The sequence below is a fragment of the Anopheles arabiensis genome, chromosome 3 (assembly GCF_016920715.1).
Source record: "Anopheles arabiensis isolate DONGOLA chromosome 3, AaraD3, whole genome shotgun sequence".
NCBI lineage: Eukaryota > Metazoa > Arthropoda > Insecta > Diptera > Culicidae > Anopheles > Anopheles arabiensis.
The window spans coordinates 62,131,485-62,159,210 of NC_053518.1; the positions used below are offsets into that span (position 1 = coordinate 62,131,485).

At 45.2% G+C, this 27,726-nt stretch overlaps 2 protein-coding genes across 3 annotated transcripts; one reads left to right on the forward strand and one right to left on the reverse strand.

The window, feature by feature from the left end:
• Positions 1 to 212: 212 nt before the first annotated feature.
• On the reverse strand, positions 213 to 5,820 carry LOC120900862 (PAN2-PAN3 deadenylation complex catalytic subunit PAN2). 2 transcript variants are annotated; one of them, XM_040308400.1, is made up of 5 exons: positions 5,182 to 5,820; positions 2,515 to 5,059; positions 1,707 to 1,945; positions 476 to 1,643; positions 213 to 374 (listed from the first exon to the last, which is right to left on the reverse strand). In XM_040308400.1, exons 1-4 carry the CDS (start codon positions 5,249 to 5,251, stop codon positions 505 to 507), a joined length of 3,993 nt encoding a protein of 1,330 aa, XP_040164334.1. In that variant the 5' UTR covers positions 5,252 to 5,820; the 3' UTR covers positions 213 to 374; positions 476 to 504. The 2 variants fall into 2 exon arrangements, with proteins under 2 accessions (XP_040164334.1, XP_040164333.1); XM_040308399.1 differs by having other exon boundaries at positions 476 to 1,646; positions 5,182 to 5,818.
• A 14,868-nt stretch (positions 5,821 to 20,688) lies between these two features.
• LOC120901109 lies at positions 20,689 to 21,907 on the forward strand. Its single transcript, XM_040308818.1, has 2 exons — positions 20,689 to 21,570; positions 21,644 to 21,907. Exons 1-2 carry the CDS (start codon positions 20,689 to 20,691, stop codon positions 21,653 to 21,655), a joined length of 894 nt encoding a protein of 297 aa, XP_040164752.1. The 3' UTR covers positions 21,656 to 21,907.
• The last annotated feature ends 5,819 nt before the right edge of the window (positions 21,908 to 27,726 follow it).

Sequence of the window (27,726 nt, forward strand, 5' to 3'; positions counted from 1 at the left end):
CAGAACTGTAACAACGATACGACATTAAATCAGCGTTTCGATGGCGGAAAGAATTTTAAAAAGTGTTAATTTGATAAAAGGACTAATTTTAACTCAATCAACACGATGTGCAAATGTACTTAAATTACCATTGTAACCAATTACCTTAGTTACAAAACTTAGCTACAGCACATTTTCCGGACGCAGAAAAGGCAGAAAATAGTACGCGATAATTATAGAAAATATTGTTTTGTATTGTTTGTAGTATTAAATAGTTACTCTATACACACATCTCGAACATATAACAAAGGGAGGGCGTGGGCGGGATCGCAACGTCTCAACAAATGCCACCAACCTTTACCTATTCCCCTTGCGTACACGCACCATCAGTTGATCTGTGCAAACAGCAAAAAAACATAACGAAAAAACACACAACAATTATTAAATGTGAATAAAACGAACGTGTTGAGTGCGGCGCACCCACACACACGCTTACCTCTATCACTTTCCTCTTTCACTCCTTCATCAATCCGGCACCTTCCACTGCAGCTTCTTGCCCGTGTCGTACAGCGTCGAGAGGGCGCGCGAAAATTCGTCCTTCTCCTGCAGCCGCAGATAGTGCTTGTACAGGTGCAGCGCCGTCCGGGCGTCCTCGATCGAGTCGTGCGTCTCCGACTGTATCTTGATGCCGAGAAACTGCCAGGCCAGAAAGCGCAGCGACACCATCCGATGGTGGGGCAGATGGAACAGGTGCACCGTATCGACGACCTGCTCCGGCGGCACGATTATGTTGATCACGCGAAAGTCGTTCCGCAAACCGTGCCCGACAAAGATGACGCCACTGTCGACGAGAAAGCGCAGCTTTTGGTACGAGTTCTTGAGCGTGGTCAGCCGCTTGTTGCTAAAGTTTGCGTCCAGATCGCCCGGCTTGATGCCGGAAAACTTGGTCAGATAGTCCACGACCTGCTCCTGGGTGGAGATGTAATCGTCCATAAACGGTACGCCCTCGTAGTCGCCCTGCCCCCGTATGCACGTGATGCGGGCGACACTCATGTGGCTCGGCTTTACGGTTGACATTTTACCGTCCGAGCGGATCTCGCTCTCCTCCGGGTTGAGCGTCACGAATTCCGCATCCATCGCGACGAGATCGCCGGCCTGGAAGCGTTCGGTGCGTCCGAGCGGTTTGAACAGGATTGCTGCGTCCGCACCGTGGTCCGGGTGTTTCGCTTCCGGGTCAGCTTTATCGATCGCGTCACTAGCGCCATCCGCTGTCAGGCGGTGGACGGATCCATCGTCCGTGCTTTCGTCCTCGTACAGATCGGTGCTGAAGGGATTTACGTACTGCGTGAGTTGCTCACTGTGCTGGCCCAGCCCCAGACGGCACTGCTCCTCGGCCAGCACGCTGCTGGTGTAGAACAGTACGCACGGTACCTTCCAGTCGAGCGTAAACCAGACCGCCTCCTGCACCGGTACCGGGGAAATGCTAAAATCGTTGAAAATGTACCAACTGCCTGCGGTGCTGGCAGCGTCCCCCGGTTTGGGTTGCTGGTAGTAGGAGGGCACGTGAATCAGCGACACCAGATTGTGCTGGGAACCGTCGTTGATGTAGCAAACGACCGCGGAAAGGTTGTAGGTTTTTGTAACTTTCTGAGCTGGCGGTGGATCTTCTGGAATGTGAAAAAGCGGGTTAGAGAATAGGAGGAACGATTTATGGCAGCATGGCATACCGTTCGGGATAGTTTCTTCCTTTCCTTCCACATCCGAGGGCGTGTCGGGCTCTGAAGCAACGTTCGGCATCACCGGTTCGCCGTTTGAGGCAGTTCTTAGTGAACTAATGTCCAAGTTCTGCTGCTCGTCGAGTGACATCTGGAAGCTGAGTGGGAACCACGACTTTTGCATGCCATGGGATGCAGCAGCAGACGTTGAGCTGGACGAAGCTGCCGATATCACACAGGGTGATGATTTTCTAAAAAGAAAAAAAAAACATTTCAATACCATTCGAACTAGTGATGGGGAAAATGAAGTTTTTGTCGGAATCGATTCCGGCTAACTCCGAAGTTTTTGTCGGAATCGATTCCGGCTAACTCCGAAGTTTTCTGGAATCGATTCCGAATAGTAGGTCCGGGGAATCAAATTCCGGAATCGGCTCCGGAATTGGAATTGGCTCCGAAAGCAGAATCGGCTTCTGCAGAAACGGAGTCGGTTTTGGCATCTCCATAAAAATATGCGTTTGGGTCTAATGATGCTACGTATTGATAGTCGCAAAGAATCAAAATTTACTTGTAAATTCTCATTCTGGAGCTAATTCAATTTCTGGAGTCGATCCGGATTCCGCTACTTGGGCAAATTGCGATTCCCAGGTTGTTTCTGATTCCGAAATCAGCTCCGGATTTTTTGACTCCGGAATCTCAATAAATTTCAGCATCAGAATCGGCTTCGGAATAGATTCCGAACACGGAATCGGAATCGGATAGATCCGGTTCCGAGCTCCCATCACTAATTCGAACGATTCCAGCAACCACAGCAGCTCATTACCTTGGATGAGCGAAATGACAGTCGACGCGCGAACAGTTCGTCCCATACCGGCACATCTTCGTGCCGGTGCCGGACCCGTTGAACGTCACCGATCCCGTTGCCTGATCCGTGGCCGCTCCCGATCCAGCCGGCGTACCTGTCCCTCCATTCCCTCCCGCCGGCAGCTGACTGCTCGGCGAAGAGTGTGCACCTGCCGACCGGGACATTTGGCGCTTCAGGTACTCCAGCTCCTTCTCGTTGTCTAGGCCACAGTTGATCGACAGGATGGCGGGCAGACCGGTAACGCGCGATTTCTGATTCGTCGGCGTAAACTTGTTGCACGTTTCGCACCAGGCCGGTGTCGTTTTCTCCACCCCGAGCGAATGCTTCAAGATGGTGCCGAACGTGCCCTCCACGTTGTTGGTGGTGGCGGTCGGGTAGAGCAAGCTGCACACGAGCAGCACATTGTCCTTGACGCGCGTCGTGTTGCATTTATTGCAGCGATGAGTCGTTTGCTGCTGCGTACCGAACAGTCGCCCGATTTCCGACTCATCCTGTCCCCCGGCGGCGCTGTGGGGCTGTGTGGCGGTGGCTGTAGCACTACCGGCCGGTTTCCCACCGTTGCCGAGGTTAAGGATCTGGAACTTTTGCACACTATCCTGTTCGGGCGTGTGCTGCTGCTGTGATGGTTGCTGCTCGTAAAAGTGCATCGTTTCGTTCTTTTTGAGCGCCTCGAGCAGCTCGGAGTGGATCTGGTGCAGCACGAACCGGTTCCAGTTCTGTATCAGACTGATCAGGTTCACGTTCGCACTGTTGGAGGACAGGATGAGGCCGAGTGCGGCCGCTTCCGGCACGGTGCGAAAGGAGCGTAGAAAGTTGCTCGCTTGGCACGGCGAGCTCGAGCTGCCGACGTTGAGCATGTGAAACAGGAAGCCAAGCTCACACGAGAGACAGAACTCCTTCGCGCAGCAGTGGGCCAGAATCGCTTTGCGCAGTGGTATGATGAAGTACAGCACCTGCAGCATCGCGTTACAGTACGCGTTCGGCAGGTTTGCCTCCAGCCCGACAAAGCTCGTCTGGTTATACTGCTCGAAGTCAAAGTCCTGAGTACCCAGCTTGCTGTACTTCACCTCCACCTTGCGGTACCGGCGAGGCACAAGTTTCATGCCCTGCTGCTCCACCCCGGTGCCACCTTTCGCAGCGGATGAGCCGTGGGCGGTCGAGGCGGCAGAGCCGGCCGCCAGCGCACCGTTCGTTCCGTCCAGCAGGTAAGGGATCTGATTGCGCAGTCCGGTGCGAGGGTTCGGTGCGTACCCGATCGGGCCCTGCATCTTCATCGTGGCAATTACGACCGGATCGATCGGCTTGGTGCGCCAGTGCTCGTACGTGTTCATCCACGGTGGCCAATCGCTTAGCCACCGCTCGCCGGTCGTCAGGTGGGGCAGCAGCACGGACGACAGTGGGAAATTGGTGTCCGTCAGTGGTACGAACGGTGTCGCCGGTTCGATTGTGTCCGCAAACTCGGTGTCCCGCGAGTACGGGTTAAATTGCAGTGTCGGGGTGTTGATTTTGGCCGCCGTAATTAGATTGATGTGACCGGACTGGTCGCCGAATGCCATCGCCTGGCTGGTGGCGCTTATGTCGAACGACAAACACTGCGACCCGCTCGTGTTGATCTGGAACATGCACACCCGCGGTTCGCTCAGCTCGACCGTGTCGACGAGCTGCAGCTGTCCGTGCGGCGACACGACCGCCAGCCGGGAGTAGTGCGAGGGCAGAAAACGCAACAACTGCGGTTCCACCAGCACCTGGATCGGGGACACTAGCCGCAGCATGCGCATATCGTACACCATCAGGAAGCGATCGATCGTCAGATTGCCCTGGCGGCCGCTCAACCCGCACGAAATGAGATAGTTCCCCTGCACGTCAAAGTCGGACAGGCTGCCGGAGTGCGTCGGTAGCTCGTGCTCGATCGCCAGTGTGTTCGGATCGAGCAGCGTTATCTTGCCGTACGCATCGCCCGCGCAAAGGTAGCGCGAATGACGGCGCAGGATCGCGCACCCATTGACGCCCGCCACCACGCTGGTCAGCTCAGTGCCCGTGGCCAGATCGAGCTCGATCAGATCGCTCTGATGGCCGCCCATCAGGAGGCGGGCGGGCGCGTGCTCGATCATGCACACCATATCGACCATGCGCTCCGAGCGGAAGGTAAACTTCGGAATGCCGCGCCGTAGCTGGTGCCTCAGGGAGGTGGGCGTAAGCGCCAGGATGCCCGTATCGATCGTCACTATCTGGCGTACCACTTCGTTGGCGTGCACCTGGAACGAGGTGTACTTCTGCATGGCACTGCCGTAGTAGGACGTCACGTGCCCACCCTGGTTACCCATCCAGATCAGCTCTTCCTGCGTATCGAAGCAGACTACCGACACGCCGAATCGGTCGCCTCCGTCCGCCAGCATCATGCCGTGCTCGATGTACTCCGCCTCGGAGGAACCAATGTTAAACGCACCGTATTCGGCCGCATCCGGATACTCCGGCACGGCACCGGTCGGATCGTTGTCGTACACTTTTTGCCCACAGCAAGAGAAAGAAAGAAGGAAAGAAAGAAAGTGTAGAATATGTACGTATGTGTGTGTGAGTGTGTACTGATAAACCAACACAACCAAGTTGTGATTCTTCGATACCTACTCGTAAGTGTGATGATGTCTTCGGCCCTCGGATTGCCCGGATCACCGCCGGTCATGTAGACGTAGTCCATCTTTCGGAAGTTCTACAAACACACAAACACACACACACACGCAGTCACTTCCGCCAGACGCTCACGTACTTTCAGCGTCGTACCTTGTTTTGCGGACCGTGTACGTGTAAAACCCGCGGCATCGAGCAACCCACTTTCGTCGTGCACCGCGCGATGGGCAAACCGGATGATGACAACCAAACACCAGCCAATGCCAACTGTTGCTTTCCCCGCTGCCTTTCCACCTAATGGGGCCGATGCTAGGGAGGCACAGTTGTGAAATGGCCTCGTTCTGGCAGGGAACAAAGACGTGGGCCGCGGTCGACGATGACGGTGATGACGATGATGAAGCGGATTAACGGTACTGTTACCTTTCCTCTTCGCTTGCACTCGCGCGGCCCCTGTTTCTGTCGCGCTCTGGTTTGCGTTGTTTTGCCGTCGCGCGTTCGTTGTTGCGATTTCTGCACTGCTGGGTTTATGACTGCTTGTCGCCGTCGCCGACGTCGTCACCAGTGCCCGTCGCCGCCACTCGTCGAGCCGATTTTGTTTTGTGTGAAAATGTAAACAACACGAACACGAACACCCAAGCTGGCGTCGCGATTGTTTTGACAGATGCTGGATGCACGACCGTTCGTTGAAGATTTATTTTTACAATAATAAGAGTTTTGTTGCCGTTTGTTCTACATTTAGAAAAGTATTGATTGACTGCCAGTTCCTTACGAATAATATACATTTGGAAATAGTTTTACCAGTTTTTTAGTCCCATAAGTTCATGTTTATTAGTACGAAGTGCAACAAGTACTAAAATTGAGAATGTTCTAAAAATCGGACGTTGGGCGAAAATGGGGCGAATTGTCAAATACAGGGGTTTTCAGGGAATTTTTACGACTGTTTGCCAGTGATTTGATATTCCCTGATTTGACACCTTTGTTTTATAGTGGTATTGTGATTTCTTGTTTTCTTCGTATTTTTTTTTATTCGTTTCACTATTTGCAGGATTTCTGTAGATTTCCACATAGTTCATGCTAAAAAAGTATCGAAAAATCCTTTGAAAACGACCAAAAAATCAAAAAACTTCAATACAGGCAACCCCTTTTGTTACGTCAATGTCAAAATACAGTACAACGTGGATTTTCCAGCGACGGATTAACCGGCTGGCGGCTTAACCGTGCGCATGAATTTGACAGTTGGTCAATCGTGGCGAACATTTTCTGTGATGGTCAGGTTAGCAAAAACATTTGCTGTGCAGCAATGTAGTGTCTAACCGCAGGACTCCACACAGCATAACACGGAGCGCAACATAACAATTGACAGCTATCAAACGCTTCACAAAACGCTTGGAAAAGGAGGTAAAGCGTTTCATTAACTGTCGGTCATCGCAGTAGGCTGGTAGTTTTTCTACGAGCAATGAGCGGCCAATGAATGAGGATATTCAAAATATGATACCAGCAATAAAGCGTTTTCTGAAGCGTTTGGCAGCTGTCAGTTGTTATGTTGCGCTCCGTGTTACCGCGGGACTCCACAGAGCATAACACGGAGCGCAACATAACAACTGACAGCTACCAAACGCTTCAGAAAACGCTTCTTTACAGGTAACATGTTTTGAATATCCTTAGTAGGCCGCTGATTTCTCGTAGAAAAGCTACCAACCTACTGCGATGACCGACAGTTGATGAAACGATTTACCTCCTTTCCCAAGCGTTTTGCGAAGCGTTTGGCAGCTGTCAGTTGTTTTGTTGCGCTCCGTGTTATGCTGTGTGGAGTCCTGCGGTAATGATATTTTTAAATTTTATTTTTGTTGCATAGTTACACGCATAACGCAGTAACATTGCAAGACTCGATCAGAGTACACATTGAGTGAATAAAGATGATTCCTTTCTGAACTAAGGAATTAAGCAGTTGTGTTTTTCTCAAGATCAGCGGCGGATCTAACGGTAGGCGGACTAGGCGGTCGCCTGGGGCCCCGCCGATTTAGGGGCCCCGTAGATCGCCATTCTATAGTATGCCGTATGGACAGAGTACTAGCGACAAGGGCCCCCGGATGGGGCCCCGGAATGGCCGATGGGGCCCCGAGGTTGGCGAAACATTTGCAACCCCCCCCCTCCGTCAGCAAAAATTTAAGAGTTTGCGACAGATGATTTACGAAGGATTTGATTTGCGAAGGGGGCCCCGCTGAATCAATTGCCAACCCCCCCCCCCCCCCGTCAGCTAAAATTGAAGAGTTTGCGACTGATGATCGAAGGGGGCCCCGACGGCATTTCAAGTTTACTGTTCAATCTCCCAACAGCAACTTTAGTGCCGCTACCCCCCCCCACAACATTTACCATTTACAGAGGGCCTCAACTCGTCGTTCCGCCTAGGGCCCCCGATACCCTTGATCCGCCACTGCTCAAGATATATTCCCTGCGACATATCATTTTGGCGACGAGGATAATTACTGAACCCGGAACCCGAAGCTCACGAGATTCTGAAGCTAACGAGAATTTGCCTCAAGGATGAACAATGAAAACCTTCAATCCGTTATCAACCAAATGGCTCAACTTCTTCAACAGATGGCTGCTTTTAAAACTAGAAGTCCTGATGAAATCCTTGAATCTTTATCGAAAACCATCGAGGAGTTTCCTTACGATGAAGAAAACAACATCACTTTTGAAAAATGGTATGTACGTTTCAAAGACCTTTTTCAAAACGATGCTAGCAGTTTGAATGACGAGGCGAAAGTGCGACTTTTGCTGAGGAAGCTGGAAACGTCCGCTCACAGCCGGTACGTGAATTACATTCTTCCGAAGCAACCGCATGAAAATTGGTTTGAAGAAACCGTCAATATTCTCAAAAAATCTTCGGAAAGCAATATTCGGTGTTCCACAAAAGGTACCAGTGCTTGCCGATAGTGAAATCTGCATTAGAAGATATCATCACTTACGGCGGAAGAGTGAATAAGGCATGCGAGGATTCTGAGTTCGAGAATTTGAAATTAGACGATTTCAAATGTCTAATTTTCATTTGCGGACTGCAAGCTCCGGAATTCTCGGATATCAGAGCAAGACTGCTATCTCGAATAGAAAACGCGACGCCGGAGGCTAAAGTGAACATTCAAACACTAATGGCAGAATTTCAACGGCTTATTAATCTGAAAGCGGATACAACGATGATCGAAAATCAATCAAGATCAAAGCATTGCATGCAGTTTCAGAGAAGAAACCGTATCGTTTGCCACAGCCTTCACGATTCGACAATTCAAAAGATCAGCGTCAACCGAAATCAGATTCGAATACTGTCCCTCGTACTCCTTGTTGGCAATGTGGAAAAATGCATTTTGTACGGGTGTTCGATCTCAAATGACCTGCGGTTCTACCACAGTGCCGGATTATGGCAGCTGACGTTTTGTCATTCTTGTGGGTCTAGGGAGCTACCGCTGTGCAAGGGGAACCGCCTTTTTGAGGCACTTGTCACGAGCCGAAGCAAAGCGAAGCACGCATGTTATGTTATGAATAAAGAAGTGAAGTTTACTTTCCAACAAAGAAAAACTGATTGATTATTTCGTGTAAAAGAAATTTAAAATATCACAACGTAGGGACTTTCACGGAACATTTTGGTGCAAGTGACCAGGATAAGTGCCTGATTATCGGTTTCAATTGTGGCAATCATAATTAGTGCAAAAGTTCTCGCTTGTTCTTTGCTGTGTGCGTGTGAGTGTGTGCTTGGAGCTGGCTAGGATTTTGTGTGCGTGTGCGCGTGTGCAACGTATTAAACAGTGTGTTTAACGCAAGTGTAACAATGGCGACGGCGCGAGAAGACAAAATTCGTGGCAGAGAGCAAAAAAGAAAAAAACATTATAGATTCGATGCGGCGAATCGATTTATTCGTACAAACGTACACTGTGGACAAGATGCATGAGGTGACCACAAGGCTCGAGAGGCTCGAGAAAGTGTGGTATGGTTTTGAAGAAGTTCAAGAAGAGTTAGACAAGCTAACCCTTGAGGGAGACAACGCTGAAAATGAAAAGACGCGTGCAGAAATGGAGGAGCTATACATGAGTGTTAGATCCAATCTGCTACGGCTGAAGCCATCGTCTAATCCAATAGTCAGCGACGTTAAACCGGTACCCATTGTGTCCCAAATGAAATTACCAGTAATACAATTGCCAGAGTTTGGAGGTGATTTTAATGATTGGTTACCATTTCATGACACGTTTGTGTCCCTGATTGATAAATCAGATGAGCTTTCTGGTGTGCAAAAGCTACATTATTTGAAAGCTGCGCTCAAAGGTGAGGCAGCACGGCTAATTGAGCCAATTCTCACTACAGATGAGAATTACAAAATTGCATGGCAAATGTTGGTAGACCGCTATGGCAATAAACATTTGCTTAAGAAACGTCATATCCAAACCATTTTGAGGCTACCGAAGATTATCAATAGCAATCTAGATTTATTGCGACGCACTGTAGATGATTTCCAGCGACACACATTGGTGTTAGAACAACTCGGTGAACCAATAAAACATCTTAGCTCATTCCTTGTTGAGCTTCTTAGTGAGAGAATTGGATAGTGCTTCTCTTGCGGCGTGGGAAGAAGCACAGGCGGATAAAAGTTACACATACAGTGACATGGTTGAGTTTCTGCGTAAGCGTGTGCGTTTGTTGGAAACGCTTGCTAACGATACGGGTGAAACGAGTAAGCGACAACCGCGTGTAAAAGTGAGTGTGAACACTGCTGCAGCGGCCGAGAAAAAAGTGAATATGTGTGTTGTGTGTGGAAAGCAGGGGCATACAATAGTGAATTGTCGGCGTTTCAATGAATTCGATGCAAAGAAGCGCCAGCAAGTTGTGAGGCAGCACAAATTGTGTTGGAATTGCTTGCAGGGCAGCCATTTTGTAACCAGTTGTACGTCAAGGTATGGGTGTCAAACGTGTGGCAAACGGAATCATACCTTGCTGCATGCTGAACGAAGTGATAGTGTAATAGCAGATGATTCGGTGGGTTCTGTTAGTACGATGGTGCTTGCTAATATTCCAATGCAGTGCAACTCTACTGACCGAAGCTCATATTCTAATGTTATGCTGACAACGGTGGTGTTGTTTGTAGTTGACGCAAATGGTACGCAACATCCAGTACGTGCGTTGTTGGATAACGGTGCGCAGCCCAATGCGATAAGTGAGCGATTGAGTCAGCTTTTGTGCTTGCCGCGTATGCGTACCCATGTACCCATTACAGGTGTGGATGGAACGACGACTCAGGCGTCATGTGAAATGAAGGTGGAAATCCGTTCCAGATTTAGTGAATTTGCTCTGAAACTAAATTTCTTGGTTTTGAGCAAGGTAACAGCAAACACTCCAGCCACATCTTTCTCCACATCATGTTGGAAATTACCTGCTGGGTTGGCGCTCGCAGACCCAGAATTCCATCAGTCTGGACGAGTGGATATGCTAATCGGTGCATCGCATTTCTACACGTTTCTGAGGGAAGGCCGGCTCAAACTTAGTGAACATGGTCCATTGTTAGTTGAAACAGTGTTCGGTTGGGTGGTAACAGGTGAAGTGCTCCGAGAAGAAGCTATAATTCAGCAAGAAGCAGCTCAGTGTCATGTTATGTTATCGTCGGAAAACATTAGCGATCAACTTGAGCGGTTTTGGAAGATCGAAGAGCTGCATGTTTCGCATTTCTCGGCGGATGAGCAGAGATGCGAAGCTTATTATGAGCAAACGGTATCACGAGACGAAACAGGCAGATATATCGTGAAACTGCCTAAACATCAGCAACATTCTACCATGATTGGAAAATCAGAAACGACATCACTTAAGAGGTTTGCTGGATTAGAACGTAAGTTATTTGCTAACTCACAACTTCGTCAGCAGTACAATGAGTTTATGTTGGAGTACATACAACTCGGTCATATGGTTCCTGTGTCGCCTGACAACCTGGATGCAGCAACCTGCTGCTACCTTCCACATCACCCTGTGTTTAAGGAGACAAGTTCCACGACTAAAATGAGAGTGGTATTTGATGGGTCAGCACCAACTAGCACAGGACACTCTCTGAATGATGCGCTATTGGTCGCGCTAGTTGCGGACTTGGAAAAAATGTATCGTCAGGTACTTGTGCATCCGGAGGATCGACCGTTACAGAGAATATGGTGGAGGTTTGACGATAACCAGCCCATTCAGGCGTATGAGTTGCGCACAGTAACATACGGTTTGGCTCCTTCATCTTTCTTAGCTACAAGAACACTTCAGCAGTTGGCTGAAGATGAGGGTGACGCGTTTCCTACTGCCAAGGATACGCTGAAAAAACAACTGTACGTGGATGACCTTATTGCTGGGTCAAATAGTGTTGATGGAGCTATACAGCTACGTGAGGAATTGAGTGCACTGGCGCAGAGAGGCGGTTTTACTTTTCGAAAATGGTGTTCGAATTCATTAGCCGTTTTATCTGACGTTCCCGCTGAACAATTGGCAACAAAATCATCGTTAAGGTTCGACGACAAGGAGACAATTAGTACGCTTGGTATATGTTGGGAACCAGAAATTGATACGTTCCAGTTCAACATTTCTATTACTACGAAATCAGAGAGAGACACCATGCGTAGCATACTATCAATGATTGCTCAACTGTATGATCCATTGGGATTGATTTCACCTGTAATTATTACAGCCAAAGTTTTGATGCAATCGCTCTGGCGTTTGAAGTTGAGTTGGGATGATACGGTGCCTGAGGACATTCAAAGGAATTGGATTAGATTTCGAGCAGAATTACCAGAACTTAAAGATTTTCGTATCCCTAGATTCGCTTTCGCTCATAAATATCGGCAAGCAGAAATACATTGTTTCACAGACGCGTCAGAGCTTGCATATGGCGCGTGCATCTATATTCGGTCTGAAGCTGAGGATGGAAGCATTCATGTTAATTTGCTAGCATCAAAATCGAGAGTGGCTCCACTGAAGGCATTGACGATTCCTAGACTTGAACTTTGCGGTGCATTATTAGGAGCTCGATTGCATGAGAAGGTAATGGCTGCAATGGAGATTAAGTTCGTTGCTCATCGATTTTGGACCGATTCTACCGTGGTGCTAGATTGGCTAAATGCTGAATCAAAGACTTGGAAAACATTCGTAGCAAACCGAGTTGCTGAGATCCAAGCAATTCGAGATGCTGTTTGGCAACATGTATCTGGACAAGAAAATCCAGCTGACCTTATTTCACGCGGAGTTTTACCGCATCAGCTCATCAACAATCAATTGTGGAAACAAGGTCCACAATGGTTATCAGAGAGAAAGGAGAATTGGCCCCAACAAAAAGAGAGAACAGGTCAAATTACAACAGACGAAATAAGATCGAATATCGTTTTAACAACGCAAATACAAAAAAAAATGAAATATTTACAAGATATGGGTCATACCAGAAGCTAATCGACGTGGTTGCATATTGTTTTCGTTTTGTTCATAATGCTCGTCGTCTGCAACCAAGAATAAGCAATAGTGCATTGACGGTAAAGGAACTTGCTGATGCTAAAAAGCGACTTGTAAAACTTGACAGTTGTACGGGTCTAGATTATTGTGGACCTTTGTATTTGAGGCCAACACACCGCAAGGCCGCACCAAATAAGTGCTACATTTCTGTATTTGTCTGCATGAGTACGAAAGCAGTACATTTGGAATTAGTCGGAGATTTGAGCACAAATTCGTTTCTGATGGCACTTGATCGCTTTATTTATCGGCGGGGTAAACCAAAGCACATTTATTCAGACAATGATACCAATTTTATTGGTGCCAAAAATGAACTTCATCATATCTACAAAATGCTGTTCAATGATTCTGCAGATAGCAAAATATCAAAACATTTGGCAAAAGAAGAGATACAATGGCATTTGATACCCCCACGCGCCCCAAATTTCGGAGGCCTTTGGGAAGCGGCGGTGAAGGTAGCCAAAACTCATTTGATTCGTCAACTAGGATCATCGCGTTTATCATCGGAGGAAATGACTACTGTTTTAGTAAAAATAGAAGGTTGCATGAACTCGCGACCATTAGTTCCGCTTTCTGAAGATCCCAATGATTTGACGGCATTAACTCCAGCGCATTTTCTCATTACAAACAATTTGAAGGTTATTCTAGAACCTGACTTGAAAGAGGTGCCTATGAATCGTCTGGGAAGATACCAACTCCTTCAGCGGTACACGCAAAACTTCTGGATGCGCTGGAAACAGGATTATCTGAAAAATCTTACTGTTTTGCATCGGTCAGCTAAGCAATCTAAGCAATTATCAGTCGGGGATATAGTTATTCTGAAGGATGAGCAGCTTCCAGCAGTTCAATGGCCATTGGCACGTGTCGTCGAAATACACCCCGGAGCTGATGGAATTTCTCGAGTTGCAACACTTCGTACGGCATCCGGTATTGTGAAGCGAGCAGTATCAAAAATCTGTCCGTTAGAATGTAGTAATCAAAGAATGGATTGAAAACGGAGTGTTTCAAGGTGGCCGGTATGTTCGATCTCAAATGACCTACGGTTCTACCACAGTGCCGGATTATGGCATCTGACGTTTTGTCATTCTTGTGGGTCTAGGGAGCTACCGCTGTGCAAGGGGAACCGCCTTTTGAGGCACTTGTCACGAGCCGAAGCAAAGCGAAGCACGCATGTTATGTTATGAATAAAGAAGTGAAGTTTACTTTCCAACAAAGAAAAACTGATTGATTATTTCGTGTAAAAGAAATTTAAAATATCACAACGTAGGGACTTTCACGGAACAACGGGATTGCAATTTTACAGATCATCTCTGCAAAGTATGCAAAAATGTAGGCTACAAGGAAGGTTAGGGGCCGTCCATAAATTACGTAACGCTGAAATTGGGATTATTCTACCCCCTCCCCCCCTATCGTAACAAAACGTAACGTTGGAGGAGACCCCCCTTCCAAAATTACGTAACGCATGATCGAACACCCCCCCCTTAATATGGTTTTGCATCAATAAATACAAAAAAATATTGGTTTATATTTTTTTTATTTGATTGCTTTTATAAAGTATGCAGAGTTGTTTTAATTAATGTTTAATTAAAATTAATGTTTAATTTGTAAAAAGGGTTCACAAAGAAATAAATTTACACAAAGCAATTCTTCTTCTTCTTCTGTTTAGGTTGATGGGTTACATCCTCCTATACTCTCTTTTTGGGAGGTATAATCAGAGGCGTACCATCTGAGTTTGGGAGTGGACTGTCATCCATGTCTCCTTTTTTCCAGGTTGGTTTATATTGTGTCGTTAGTTACTTAGTCTTTTTTCCGTTATTTCCTCCGTTCATTATTATTATTTTTATTTTTATTTTTTTGTATTATATTGTATTTTTGACTACGTTATACCGGGCTAGATTCGGTTTATTATTTCTAAGCGATTTTCCATTATGGTTCCCCTTTCATGGTCTTTCCTTAAATTAAATTTAAATCTTTTTTTTTCTTTTTTTTTCGTTTGTGTTTGTGGGTTGTGCTGGTTTTTTTTTATGAATGAATTGTTATTATTATTATTTTTGTGAGGTAAGAGAATAGTTGTTCTGTTTGTTTCTTTTGTATGCGGTTGTATGGTTATTGCTTATTTTTCTGCTTATTATTTTTATTTTTTCACGTCCCTCTGTTTCTGAATTGGGATTTGTCACCTTAAGGGCAAATTCCAGCAGAAAGGGTGTTCTGGTTGTGACTAGTGGCATATGGCTTTCTATTCATCTTGTTGCAATTCTCGTGGAATTGAAGGATGCATGTGGCCTGCCCTTTCTCCTCAAAAATACGATGGAGGTCCCGAATTGTAGGTAAGGTTTTCCTTTTATTTTTTTTTTGTTTTTAATAGAAATGTATAAAACATTAAGTAGATAAATAACTGAGTAAAATTTTTTTTTTCAATAAATATGTGAATAAATATGTCAATAAATGTGAAGGAACGAGGTGGAAAATGTTATGGATATATAGACCACGGTACGTAATGAAAGTATGTATGAAATGTGACCGTTTGTATATATGATGTGTATTTAGTTGTCCCTGAACCTAAAATTTCTATAAAGATATATTGTTTTTTTGTATAAACTCTATTATTTGTTTGCAGGTTTTACCTGATTTGTCTAGCAAGTTCTTTATGAGGTTTTCTTTAGTGATCTCTGTGTTTCTTTGGTATATTTTACAATCAAAAATTTTATGTCTCCCTGTTTTTGGTGTCAGGCATGTTTCGCATGTTCCATTTTGCATTATTTTCATAATGCTTAGCCAGTATTCTGAGTAATCGTGTCCTGCTATTATTTTATTAATAGTTTTTATTTCATTGCCTTTTAGTTGTATGTGTTTGTGCCATATTTCTGTTTTAAATTCATTTTGAAAGCATAGGAATTTTTTCCCTTTTGATTGTGCCGTGTTTTTAAACCATGTTTGTGTTTTTTCTATCATTTCGTTTTTAAAAATATTGATGGCGTCTATGTATCTGATTTTATTGTTTATTTTTGTGCTTGATATGGTTCCTTTTTTTGCTAAGTCGTCTGCGATTTCGTTCCCTTTTATTCCTATGTGTGATGGGATCCATATAACTTGAGCGTCTATTTGACTTGCTATGTTTAAAATGTTATAAAATAATTCCTCAATTTTTGTTTCCTTGGAGGTTTTTCTTAGGATAGTGCAAGAAGTTAGACTATCTGTGTATATTATTGGTTTTTCAATTTTTAATTCTGCCGCTGTTTGAAGTGCTTTTTTAATAGCAATTAATTCTATTGTCGTTATGGACGAATGATTTTTTATGTTGTAGTTGTAGTAATGTTGGTGTGATTTATTTTTTATGTATATTCCTATACCCGCTTTATCTGACGTTATACTTCCATCCGTGAAAATGGTTGGTTTGTCCTTATTATTTTTGTATATGTATTCTAGTGTTTTTTGTTTTAGAGTATCTTTGTTGTTATTGTTTTTTGTACCTATTAGTTCTTTGAGTTCAGTGTTTATTGATGGATATTTCTTTAAGTCGTTAGTTTTTGCTATATATATATTTTTTATAATATTTATATCTTTCTCGTATAGTTCTTCCTGGAAAGTTTTTTTTCTTTTTTTGTATCGCGTGTTATGTTGTGTGTCTAATTGTTTTCTTGTTGTCTCTGAGTATACTATGTCTTTCACCAGCTCCTTTCTGGCTGTGAAGTTGCTTCTAAAATTGAAAGGAACTTCCGCGGAGATAGCATGCAATGTGTTAATTGGTGTAGTTTTTGTGCACCCTGTAGCTTTTCTTAAGGCCTGATTTATAATGGTGTACATTGTTCTTATTTTTTTTTGTTGCAATTTAGTGTGTATGATGCTCCCGATTCTAAGGTGTCTCTGATGGTGGCTCTGTATATATTAAGACTTTTTTCCGGATTTAAATTGTTGTGTCTGGCGCATACTATTTTTAGAAGATTTAAGCGGTTAGTGGCTTTGTTTCTCAAGTGTTCTACATGTTTTTGGAAGTTTAGTTGATTATCTATTATGGTACCAAGATATTTGTATATCTTTGTATTTTCTATATTTGTGTTCCTAATTGTTAAGCGTATATTGTTGTCTTTTTTTCCAAAGATAATGTATTTAGTTTTTGCTATATTTATGGTTAGTTTTAGCGATTCCACATTTTTGGTAAAAGCGTTTAGTGCCTTTTGTAGATTTGTTTGTAACTCCCGTTCATTTTTTCCATTGCTGAGGATGACAATGTCGTCTGCGTATTGTATGATTGTGTTACTTGGGTGTGTTTCGTGTATGGTTTTGTGTATTTCTTTGGTGTATATATTAAATAGTGTAGGTGACATGACATCTCCTTGTGGTAGGCCATCCGTTATTAGCATATTTTGTGATTTGTTATTACAGGTTATTTGTAGATTTCTGTTTCTTAGGAAGGCGTAAGTCCATATAATGATTTGTGGGGGCTGTTGGATATGCTCATTATGTCTATAAGTGTTTGTGTATGTACATGGTTATAGGCCTGTTCTAAATACTGCTCCACATATTTGGTTTTTTCTTTGGTTGTGTTTAATGTGGTTGTTGAGATAATTGATACATTGATTGAATGTTCTTTTTTTCCTAAAACCAAAAGATTGTTCTGGTAGTGTGTCGTTTTCTTCTATGTGTTTGTTTAGTTTTAGGAGTACCGCCGTATTTAAGATTTTTGTTATTGTTGGTATTAGTGCTATTGGTCTATAATTGTTTGGATCATTTGTATCTTTGTTTGGTTTAGGAATGGCTATAATTTTTACTGTTTTTAGTTCTTTGGTTATTTTTCCTTCTTGCCACATTTTATTTCCATCGGCAATGATTGTGTTTCTAGTATAGTCATTTATGTTTTTTAGCATTTCATAAGTTATCTTATCGATGCCTGGAGTAGTGTTTTTTTTTCTTGTTTAGGATTTGATTCCATATTTCAATGTTCAATAATTCATCTTCAGTGGTAAAGTTTGGGTCTATTTCAATTCTGAATTTGGAGCTTTTGTTTTTAATGAAATTTATATTCATGAATTTTTTTTGCGCTATTCTCTTCGTTGTGAATTATGTTAGATTCTTTTGGATTTGTGTTATTATAAGTTATTTTTCCAAAAAGTTTCCAAAGCTCAGTATTATTTGTGTTTGTGTTAATCTTATCCATGGATATTTCTGTTTGTTTTTCTCTTGCCATTTTACTGTTTAATCTAAAGATCGCTGTGGCTTTTCTAAATTCTATCGCATTTTCTATACTTCTGGTTTCATTAAATATTTTTCTTGCTTTGTTTTTTTTTTTCATAAGCCTCTTTGATCTCCTTGCTCCACCATGATTTAAGGGTAAAATGGATTTTGTGTTTGCTGTTGTTGATTATTTTTGTAGCCCTTTTTGTGAATTGTTTAATGTTTTTTATCTCGTCTTGTTTGATTTCCTTTAAAAGTTTGTTAACTTTCTTTTTATTTATGATCGTTATGTCCTTAGGCAATGCATTATGGTTATTTATTGTAATTTCAATTATTTTGTGGTTGCTAGCTCCTATGTGGTTATCTTTTATTATTTTATGTGTATGAGTGTATATGTCTTTCGATATTATTGTTAAATCGATTGATGTCTGTCGTTTGTTGTTGTCGGTGGGAATGCAAGTATATTTATTATTTTTTAGAATAATTAGGTTTGATCCATTTATTTGTTCAATTATTATTTCTCCTTTTCTGTCTGATTGTGAATCACCCCAAAAGGTGTGATGGGAGTTAAAATCACCTGCTATTATGATTTTTTTGTGGTTGCGAGTGTTGTGGAGTATTTTTGTTATAGTGTTTTTTAGTGTTATTGTGGGGGTTTGGGGGGCGATATATATTGATACCAGAATAGTATTTGTGGAAAGTAGTAATATTGCTGCTGTTTGAATGTTTTCTTCTGTTTCGTCTGTTAGTGTTAATTTTTTGAAATTAATTTGTTTTTTTTTTAATATAATGCACGTACCTCCGTAACCATCACTTCGGTCGGTGCGTATCATGTTGTATCCTTTTATCGTCATTTTTTTTTTCGTTTTTTAGCCATGTTTCTTGTAGACAAGCAATGTCGTAATTGTTCTCTTTTAGAATATGAATTAATTCTTCCCTATTTTTTTAATGCTTTGGATGTTTGCTTGAATTATATTTAGTTTGTACATTTAATTTGTTTTTTGTTTAATTTATGTGTATACTTTGTTAATTTATATTATTAAGGGGATATTTCCCTACCTGTTTCTTCTGTTCTTTGAATATCTGTGTCGCTAAGGTATATTAGAGTATCGTTGTGTTCTGTGTTTGTTTCGTTTACTTTTTGTGTATTTTGATTTAAATGTTTACTAAGTTCCTCGCTGATTTCTTCTGTTTTATCTGTGTGAGTTGTTTTGTTTTGTATATTAAGGCGGTTGTTTTCGTTTATTTTTTTTGCATTGTTATCTTCTTCAATAGTTACATCTAATCTCCTTTTTTCCGTAGTTATGGGTTTTGAAGTATTGTCGAATAATATTTTTGAATAATTGATTGTGGTGTAGTTTCGAGGTACTATTGGCGCTACTTCTCTTCTTATTCTGCGGGCTTCTCTGATCGTGATTCTGTTTTCCGTTTGTATTTTTTTTATTTCAACTTCATCTTTCCAAATTGGGCACTCTTTATCAAGTGATGAATGGTTTTCACCACATGCTGTGCATTTCAATGGGTTGTTTTTTCCCTACTACAATATTTTTTAGTATGGCCAAAATGCATACATTTCATACATCTCATTGGGTTAGGGATGAAAAGTTCTATTCGTTCTGAAAAATATCCTATATCCACTTTTCTGGGAAGCACTGTAGTTTTAAATGTCAGAATGGCCGTTCTCGTGTTGTACATTTCACCATTTTGTCCTCTCCTCTTCATAATGTAAACCTCTGTAACATTTTGTGGTTGTAAACCTTCCAATAACTCCTGTTCAGTCAAAAACTTACAGGCATCACAACGTGGATTACTCCCTTACTCAATCGCCATCTCCGTCGCCTTTGCGAACAGAAAGGGATTGTAGTTTGCTAAACTTTTTCCCTTAGTGTCACTCTCCACAACCATGAACACCTCCTCTTTTTTTTCCGATTCGTTAAAGTTTATATTAATTCTCTCACCTCTCATTTTCCTTCTTTTTTTTGTGTTTTTTATTGTTGTGTCTCCCAAAATGCCGAAGTAAGACCCGAAGGTCCTACCTCCTCCCGGGTCGTCGACCTCCATCTCCTACGCGGAAACACTTCACTTATAATTTCTTTTCCCACTTAATGTAATTATCTTTTGTAACGTCCGGACTAATATCGCCCACTGTGCACTCAACCCGAACCCCGAACGCAGCGGTATAAACGCATTATACCTTGACCGCTGGAGCACCCGGTGTGCTAGATGAACTGTCATAGAATAAAGCTCCTCTTCTTGGCGCGACATTGAACTGAACAGACGTAAGCCACTGACTTCTGCGTATAATTATTTGTGTGCTCTTCCGAATTGTGCTAAATCTTATTAAAACGACCAATTAACCTTCTGCCAACCGTAAAACGCTTGGTCGTTACATCTCAGAAGTGGGATTACCAACAAAAATCGCCTACAAAACCGCCTGCAAGCCGCCTAACCAGCCTGTATCCGTGTGTACCTGTGTACGTGTGTGTATGACACAACGCCATTTTCCATCATGCTGAGGAAAAAAGAACTTCGTCGGGCGCTTATCGAGGTCGGCGTCGACGTGCCGGATACCGCTACCGTCACACAACTCTGACAGCTTTATGCCCCCATCGAGCCGGTCGCTCGTTCCCCCCGTGCGGCGCCGCCGCCTACCACCTCAGCGACGACAACGGCTCCCGCTTGTGCAAACCACCAAGATGCCGCCATTTTGTGCCACATTGCAATGGCGACGACGATTGTGCGCATCATGAAAATGTTGCAAACGCTGCCGCGGCGATGAAAAATACCACTGACGCCGTTTCCGCCCTTCCTTCTGCCCATGGTATGGCCGCTGCCCTTCCCCGCGGCCCTGACGACATCGAGGCCCAATTTGAGAAGCTGCGACAGCAACAGCAGCTTGCTGAATTACGCCAAAAGGTGCACCAACTTGAAACGCCGCAGCCAGTCGCTCTTTGCGTAAAGGACTTTGAAGCTTTTATCGAGCCACTCGACGTCGATAAGAACCCCAATGTCATCCGATGGTTCCGCGACTTGGAGCGTCTCTTTGCACTTTACCGAGTGCGCGATGCAGTTAATTTTTTCTTCACCCTTCGGCTCCTCACCGGCACAGCCGCTAACGTCCCAAAAGAACTTGTTGTAACCACTTATGATGAGTTGAAGAAAGAGTTGATCGACAATCTTCACGTCGTTGCTACGCCCGAATCTGTTTATCGCCAACTCCGTAACCGTCGATTGCGGCCCCAGGAATCCGCCCTGCACTACTTGTTTGACATGCAGCGCATCGCAGACCAAGCCAGTATCGCCGATTCAGAACTGATCCCGATCGTCATCGACGGCTTGGGAAGCCCGTCAATTACGTCGAGTCTGCATTTCATGCCTCTTACGATGAACGACTTCCGGAAGAAATTAAAACTTTTCGAATCTTGCCGTCATCTTTGCACCACCCAGCCCCCTTCCGCTGATGCCCGGGCCACAACGAACAGCTGTATGGAACGGCCCCGCCCATCGCAGGAACCCATCCGCTGCTTCAACTGCTCCCGATTCGGACACCTTCAGAACGCGTGCCCGCGACCTAAGCGCCCACCCGGCGGATGTTTTCGTTGTTTCCAGACTGGACACGTCTACCGTAACTGCCCTGAACGTCGGGCCAACGCCACTGTCGAGGGCAATACTAGTTCGGACGAAGCTCTCGCCACAAATCAAGAGGTGAGTTTGACATTTTTCCACCCTTCTGCTAAGCGTACCACCATTCCCTGCGTTCGTTCCCTTCTCGACACAGGAAGTCCTGTGAGCTTCATTAGCGACACGATAGTACCAGTCAAGATGCTAGGACCTCTTTCCGCTACCGAATACTGCACTATGATTAAGGGACCACTTTACTCTCGAGGAAAAATCGATTGTACTATCCGATTTAAGAATCATTCCGTTCGACACTCTTTTATTATATTACCTGGAATTGCGTGGCCAGTCATTATCGGTCGCGATTTACTGAACTCACTTAATATTTTTCTTACGTATTCATCTCTTACAACTTCATGTATTACTAAACTTCTATCGACGGAACTTAAAGAAGTAGATACGATTCAGTACGAATCAAAACGTCAACGAGTGCAGTCGTGTTTTGATTCATTTTGCAAACCCCGCGATGGCGAATAAGCGATCGCAATATGCGGACGGAACGTTCCGCATCGATTTCTCGATGGTGCCAAAGCGACCGTCTCCTTCGGAGACCGTCGATTTCATGTGCGAGCGGCTGGGAATCGGCGGAAAGAAAGTGCAAGTCGCCCAGCTAAATAGTGCGAAGAGCTGTGTGTTTGTGACGATGGAAAGGGTGGAGGATGCGGAGGCCATCGTCAAGGAACACAGAGGAAAGCACTCCATCACGCACGAGGAAAAGCACTTTCCCATCAATATTGAGATGGTAGATGGGGCGGTAGACGTGTCCGTGCGCGATCTGCCTCATCTAATCCCGGACGAGGAAATTGTTGCCGAGATGGCACAATACGGTGAAGTCCTATCCGTCACCAAGGGCGTATGGGCCCCCGATTCACCGTTAGCTGGTGCGCTCAACGGTGTGCGTGTGTTGAGGATGAAGCTGTTAAAGCCCATCCTCTCCTACGTAACACTCTGTGGGGAGGTTACAGGTGTGTCCTATCGTGGTCAGGCACAAACTTGCCGCAACTGTGCTGCACCGGTGCACCACGGTCTGAATTGTGTACAGAACCGGCAAAATCGGTTTGCGAACGTTGTACAAGTAAAGGCCACGTACGCCAACACCGTTAGTGCAAAAACAGTTGCACCCACACCACAAGCAGCGTCACACACTGCAGCAGGCAATAGTGGCCAGAAGAAAAAGAAGAAGAGCCGCTCAAGGTTCCTATCGGCGGCGACACCTGCACCTACACACGCAAACGTGGAAGATCAGCATCCACGCGACGCATCGAAGATCGCCGCACGACTGATCATCCCGATCGTGCCGGTGACCGTTCGGCCTTCCAGCCCGAAGCCGAACTCTCGCAAGGGGAAGATAAGCAATGCGAACGATAAGCATGTCGCTCCAGCTCTATCTATCGCTCCCACGAGGGATGCTGTCGTCTCCGCGCATGATCGGCGCTTCGATGATGCGTCATCACCTGCCGTTCCTGCCGCTCCTGTGGCCACCGCCGCTCTTGCGGCTACCGCCTTTGCTGCGACTAATGCTGCTTCTGTGGCTACCGCCGCTCCTGCAGCTATCACCGCTCCTGCAGCTACCGCCGCATCCACGGCTGCTGCTCCTGCTGCTGCTACCGCTCATGCGGCTACCGCCTCTCCTGTGGCTACCGCCGCACTCGCTGCCGGCGCTCCTGCGACTGTCTCCACTCCTATGGATAAGGATGATCCTGCTGCTGCCGCCGCTCCTGCTACTGCCGAAGTCCCTGGTGCTGTCGTCGCTAACCCAGCGGCAACAAGTGCTCCACTGGCCTTTAAGGTACCGCTCGATGTCCTTCCTGCCCCCTTTCCAGGCCCTTCCACGGATGAACCGCGAACGGTAACACGTAAGCGAACCACTGAGTCAGATGTCGAGAGTGACGCCTCAAGTTCATCCATGAACAGCTTTACGATGGTCGCCAAGCGTAAGCCTGGTCGACCATCCAAAAAGGCCACCACCACTAACAACCTCTGAATTTCGTTGCGATGGATACGGTGACCAATAATATAAGAACAATTGTTAATGGTAGCTGTAATATAGCTTCTATTAACATCAACACCATATCCAGCGCAACGAAATTAGAAGCTCTTAAGACATTTATCAGGACGATGGATCTGGATGTTATATTTCTGCAGGAAGTATATCATACGGATCTAGCGCTTCCAGGATACAATGTTTTGTCTAATGTTGACGCGTCGAGGAGGGGTACGGCGATCGCTTTACGGGACCATTTAAAATTTTCTCACGTCGAGCGCAGCTTGGACTCACGTCTAATCTGCGTTCGGTTGGAGAATATAGCCACCCTATGTAACGTTTATGCTCCTTCGGGAAGCCAGCGTAGGGCGGAGCGGGAGGAATTTTTCAACCGTACCGTGGCGTTCTATCTGCGGAATGCATGTCCTCATGTCATTCTTGCGGGCGACTTCAACTGTGTGTTGAAGTCGAAGGATGTCACGGGTGGGGGGAATTTCAGCCTTGCTCTGCGAAACGCCGTAAACAGCATGGGTATGAGTGATAGCTGGGAGGCTCTCAGAGGCAACTCTGTGGAGTTTTCCTACATCACTAGTGGTTCGGGGTCACGCATCGATCGTTGTTATGTCTCCTCTTCGCTGGTAACACAGTTAAGGACTACCGATATGCATGTGCTCTCCTTTTCGGATCACAAGGCACTCACAGTGCGCCTCTGCCTCCCAACCCCGCCCAATCGTTTGACCAACAACGGTTATTGGCAGCTGAGGCCACACGTATTAACTGAAAGAAACCTGGAGGAGTTCAGATGCAAGTGGAATAACTGGACTAAACAGCGTCGAAACTACGGCACGTGGATCTCGTGGTGGGTGGAGTTCGCGAAGCCTAAAATAAAATCATTTTTCCGCTGGAAAACAAATGAGAGATTCCGAAGTTTCCACTTGCACCACGAACTCCTCTACAGAGGGTTGAAGTCCTCATACGAGCGATATCTGTCTGACCCTAACGAGTTGACGACAATCAATCGTATAAAAGGTAAAATGCTTCTCCTTCAGAGACGTTTTTCCGAGGACTTTAAACGTATCAATGAAACCCGCGTATGTGGCGAAAACATCTCGACCTTCCAGCTTGAGGAAAGGAGGAGGAGGCGAACTGTGATCGAAAAACTAAATATTGAAGACGGGACATCCTTAACTGATAAAGACGCGATAAATGTTCACATTAGGAGCTTCTTTTCAGAGCTATACACCACAGACAACACAGACAACACACAAACAGACGACATATTTACATGCACACGCGTCATTCCTGAGGATTGTGAGATCAATAATGGTTGCATGGAGGAAATCACTTCTGGTGAGATCCTCTATGCGATCAAAAACTCACAGTCTCGAAAGTCCCCTGGCCCAGATGGAATACCCAAGGAGTTTTATCTCCGCGCGTTCGACGTCATCGAGCGCGAGCTTGGGCTCGTGCTCAATGAGGCACTCCGCGGAGAGATTCCTCGAAGCTTCGTCGACGGGGTCATAGTGCTGGTGAGGAAAAAGGGGGGTGGGGATGCCATGTCTTCAATTCGACCTATATCACTCCTTAACACAGACTACAAGCTTTTGTCGAAGGTTATTAAACCCCGTCTCGATTGTATAATCGGGAAATGGGGATAATCTCGACAGCGCAAAAGTGTTGCAACAAACCTTGCAACATTTTTCAAGCTGTACTCTCTGTTAAGGAGAGGGTGGTTGATTTGAAGATGAAACGCAAGTGTGGTAAACTAGTCTCCTTTGATCTCTCGCAGGCGTTCGATCGCGTCGATAGAGGCTTCCTCTTTAATAACATGGTTTCTATGGGTTTCAATCCTGGGCTGGTGGGGCTTTTGAGAAGGTTTGGTGATCAGTCCTCCTCCCGTATCCTAGTCAACGGATCCCTATCTCCCCCTATTTCCATCCGACGATCCGTTCGTCAGGGGGATCCACTTTCCATGCACCTTTTCATCCTATACCTTCATCCCCTCATCACCAGACTAGAAGGCATATGCTGCGACCAGGATGACCTGGTCAATGCGTACGCCGACGACATCTCGGTGGTGACTACCTCATCCCAAAAAATCGAGTTGGTGCGTGAGGCTTTTGAAGCGTTTGGCAGAGTCTCCGGAGCCCGCCTCAACGTCGACAAAACCATCGCGCTCGACGTGGGATACACCACATCAAATGCCATTCAGGTCCCTTGGCTTCGTACCGTGGAGAGGCTTAGGCTCCTCGGTATATTGTTTACCAACAATGTACGAGAAGCTATGAGCCTCAACTGGGACCTGTTGATCCACCATTTCCGACAGCTGGTGTGGCTTCATCGCGTGAGGGACTTAAACGTGGTGCAGAAGGTTGTTCTGCTGAACACCTTCCTACTCCCCAAGCTGTGGTTTGTTGCATCGGTTTGTGGCGCCCGTGCAATGGACATAGCGAAGGTGACCTGCACCGTGAACACGTTCCTCTGGGATGGATCCGGAGGCTTCCGAGTCCCACTGCAGCAACTGGCGCTGCCTCGCAACCGTGGTGGGCTTAACCTTCACCTTCCTGCCATCATGGCCAAGGCGCTGTTGACGAACCGGTATGTTACGGAACAGGACTGTCTACGAGTCGGAGGTCAGCACATTTCTTGTGCTGGGAATCCTCCGAACATCGCCGCTGTTTCGTCAACGTACCCGTGTCTGCGTATCGTCATACAGCAACTTGGCTACCAACCCCATCAGCCACCATCACGACACGCTGGATTCGCCAAACAATGACGGAAGTGCTTCTTGAGCCGAAGGTAGCCTTGGAAAATCCGTCAGTGAATTGGCGGCTACTCTGGCGCAATATTCATCGTTCCTGTCTATCGTCCCTTCAACGCAGCACGCTCTTCTTGCTGGTAAACGGCAAGATCAGCCATGGAGAGCTGCTGCATCGAATGAACCGCGTCCCATCTCCGTCATGTTCGTTTTGTTCTGCAATAGACACCCTGGAACACAAATTCGCTGGCTGCAGAAGAGTTGCTGATGCTTGGCAGATTCTGCACCAGCGAATTAGCGTTGTAATTTCAGGGTGTCCGTCTTCGTCAACGTTATTGTTCGGTTTGTTGCGTTTGCCTGTACTAAACGGCATTAGTGCAGGTAAACGCAGCCATATCCTAAGTTTGTTTGCGAACTATGTCATCCACATCATTGGAAACAATGATGCTGTGATTGACATAGAAGTTCTGCGTTGTTCATTGTAAAAATTAATGTTAAATAGAACCTAAGCACGTTTTTAATAAAACATTTAAAAAAAAAAAATTCTTCCAGAAAAATTAGACGATGCTATTAGGAGTATTTGTGCGCTCGATGTGGCTGAAGCCGATAACGAATTGGATTTAGGAAAAACATTATCTTTGGAACAACGTTCAATAGTCAATTCCATTGTTGAAAACTCATACCTCAACTATACTTCAGATGTTATACCGCTCAAACACCCTATGAAAATCAATCTGACTCATGATACACCAATATTTACTAAGCCGCGAAGACTCTCTTATGGTGAAAGACAGCAGGTTAAGCAAATTGTTGATAAACTGTTAGCAGAAAACATCATCCGGCCCAGTAATTCTCCTTATGCTTCTGCGCTTGTCCTCGTTAGGAAAAAGAGTGGCGAGGTTCGTATGTGTGTGGATTACCGGCCCCTCAACAAAGTTACAGTTCGGGACAATTACCCCCTACCCCTTATCGAAACTTGTTTGGAGCATCTGTGTGAAAAAAAATTCTTCAGTTTGCTGGATTTGAAAAGCGGATTCCATCAGGTCCCAATGAGTGAGGAGTCTATCCCCTACACTTCTTTTGTGACCCCAGATGGTCAATTTGAATATCTGAAAATGCCATTCGGTCTTCGTAACGCCCCTTCCGAATTCCAACGTTTTATTAATTCTATTTTAAGGGAATTCATTGATGATGGCAGAATAGCAGTGTACCTCGATGACATCATCATCGCTTCTACCGATCTTAGCTCTCACTTCAGTACCCTTCGGTCCGTATTAGAAAAGATTAAGCAGAACAATTTAGAACTTCGTCTTGACAAGTGCAAATTTGTCCATGAAGAAATAGAATACTTGGGCTACAAAGCTAACTTTTCTGGAATTCAGCCTAGTGATAGGCACATTAAAGCACTTACTAATTACCCTATGCCCACTAATTTAAAGCA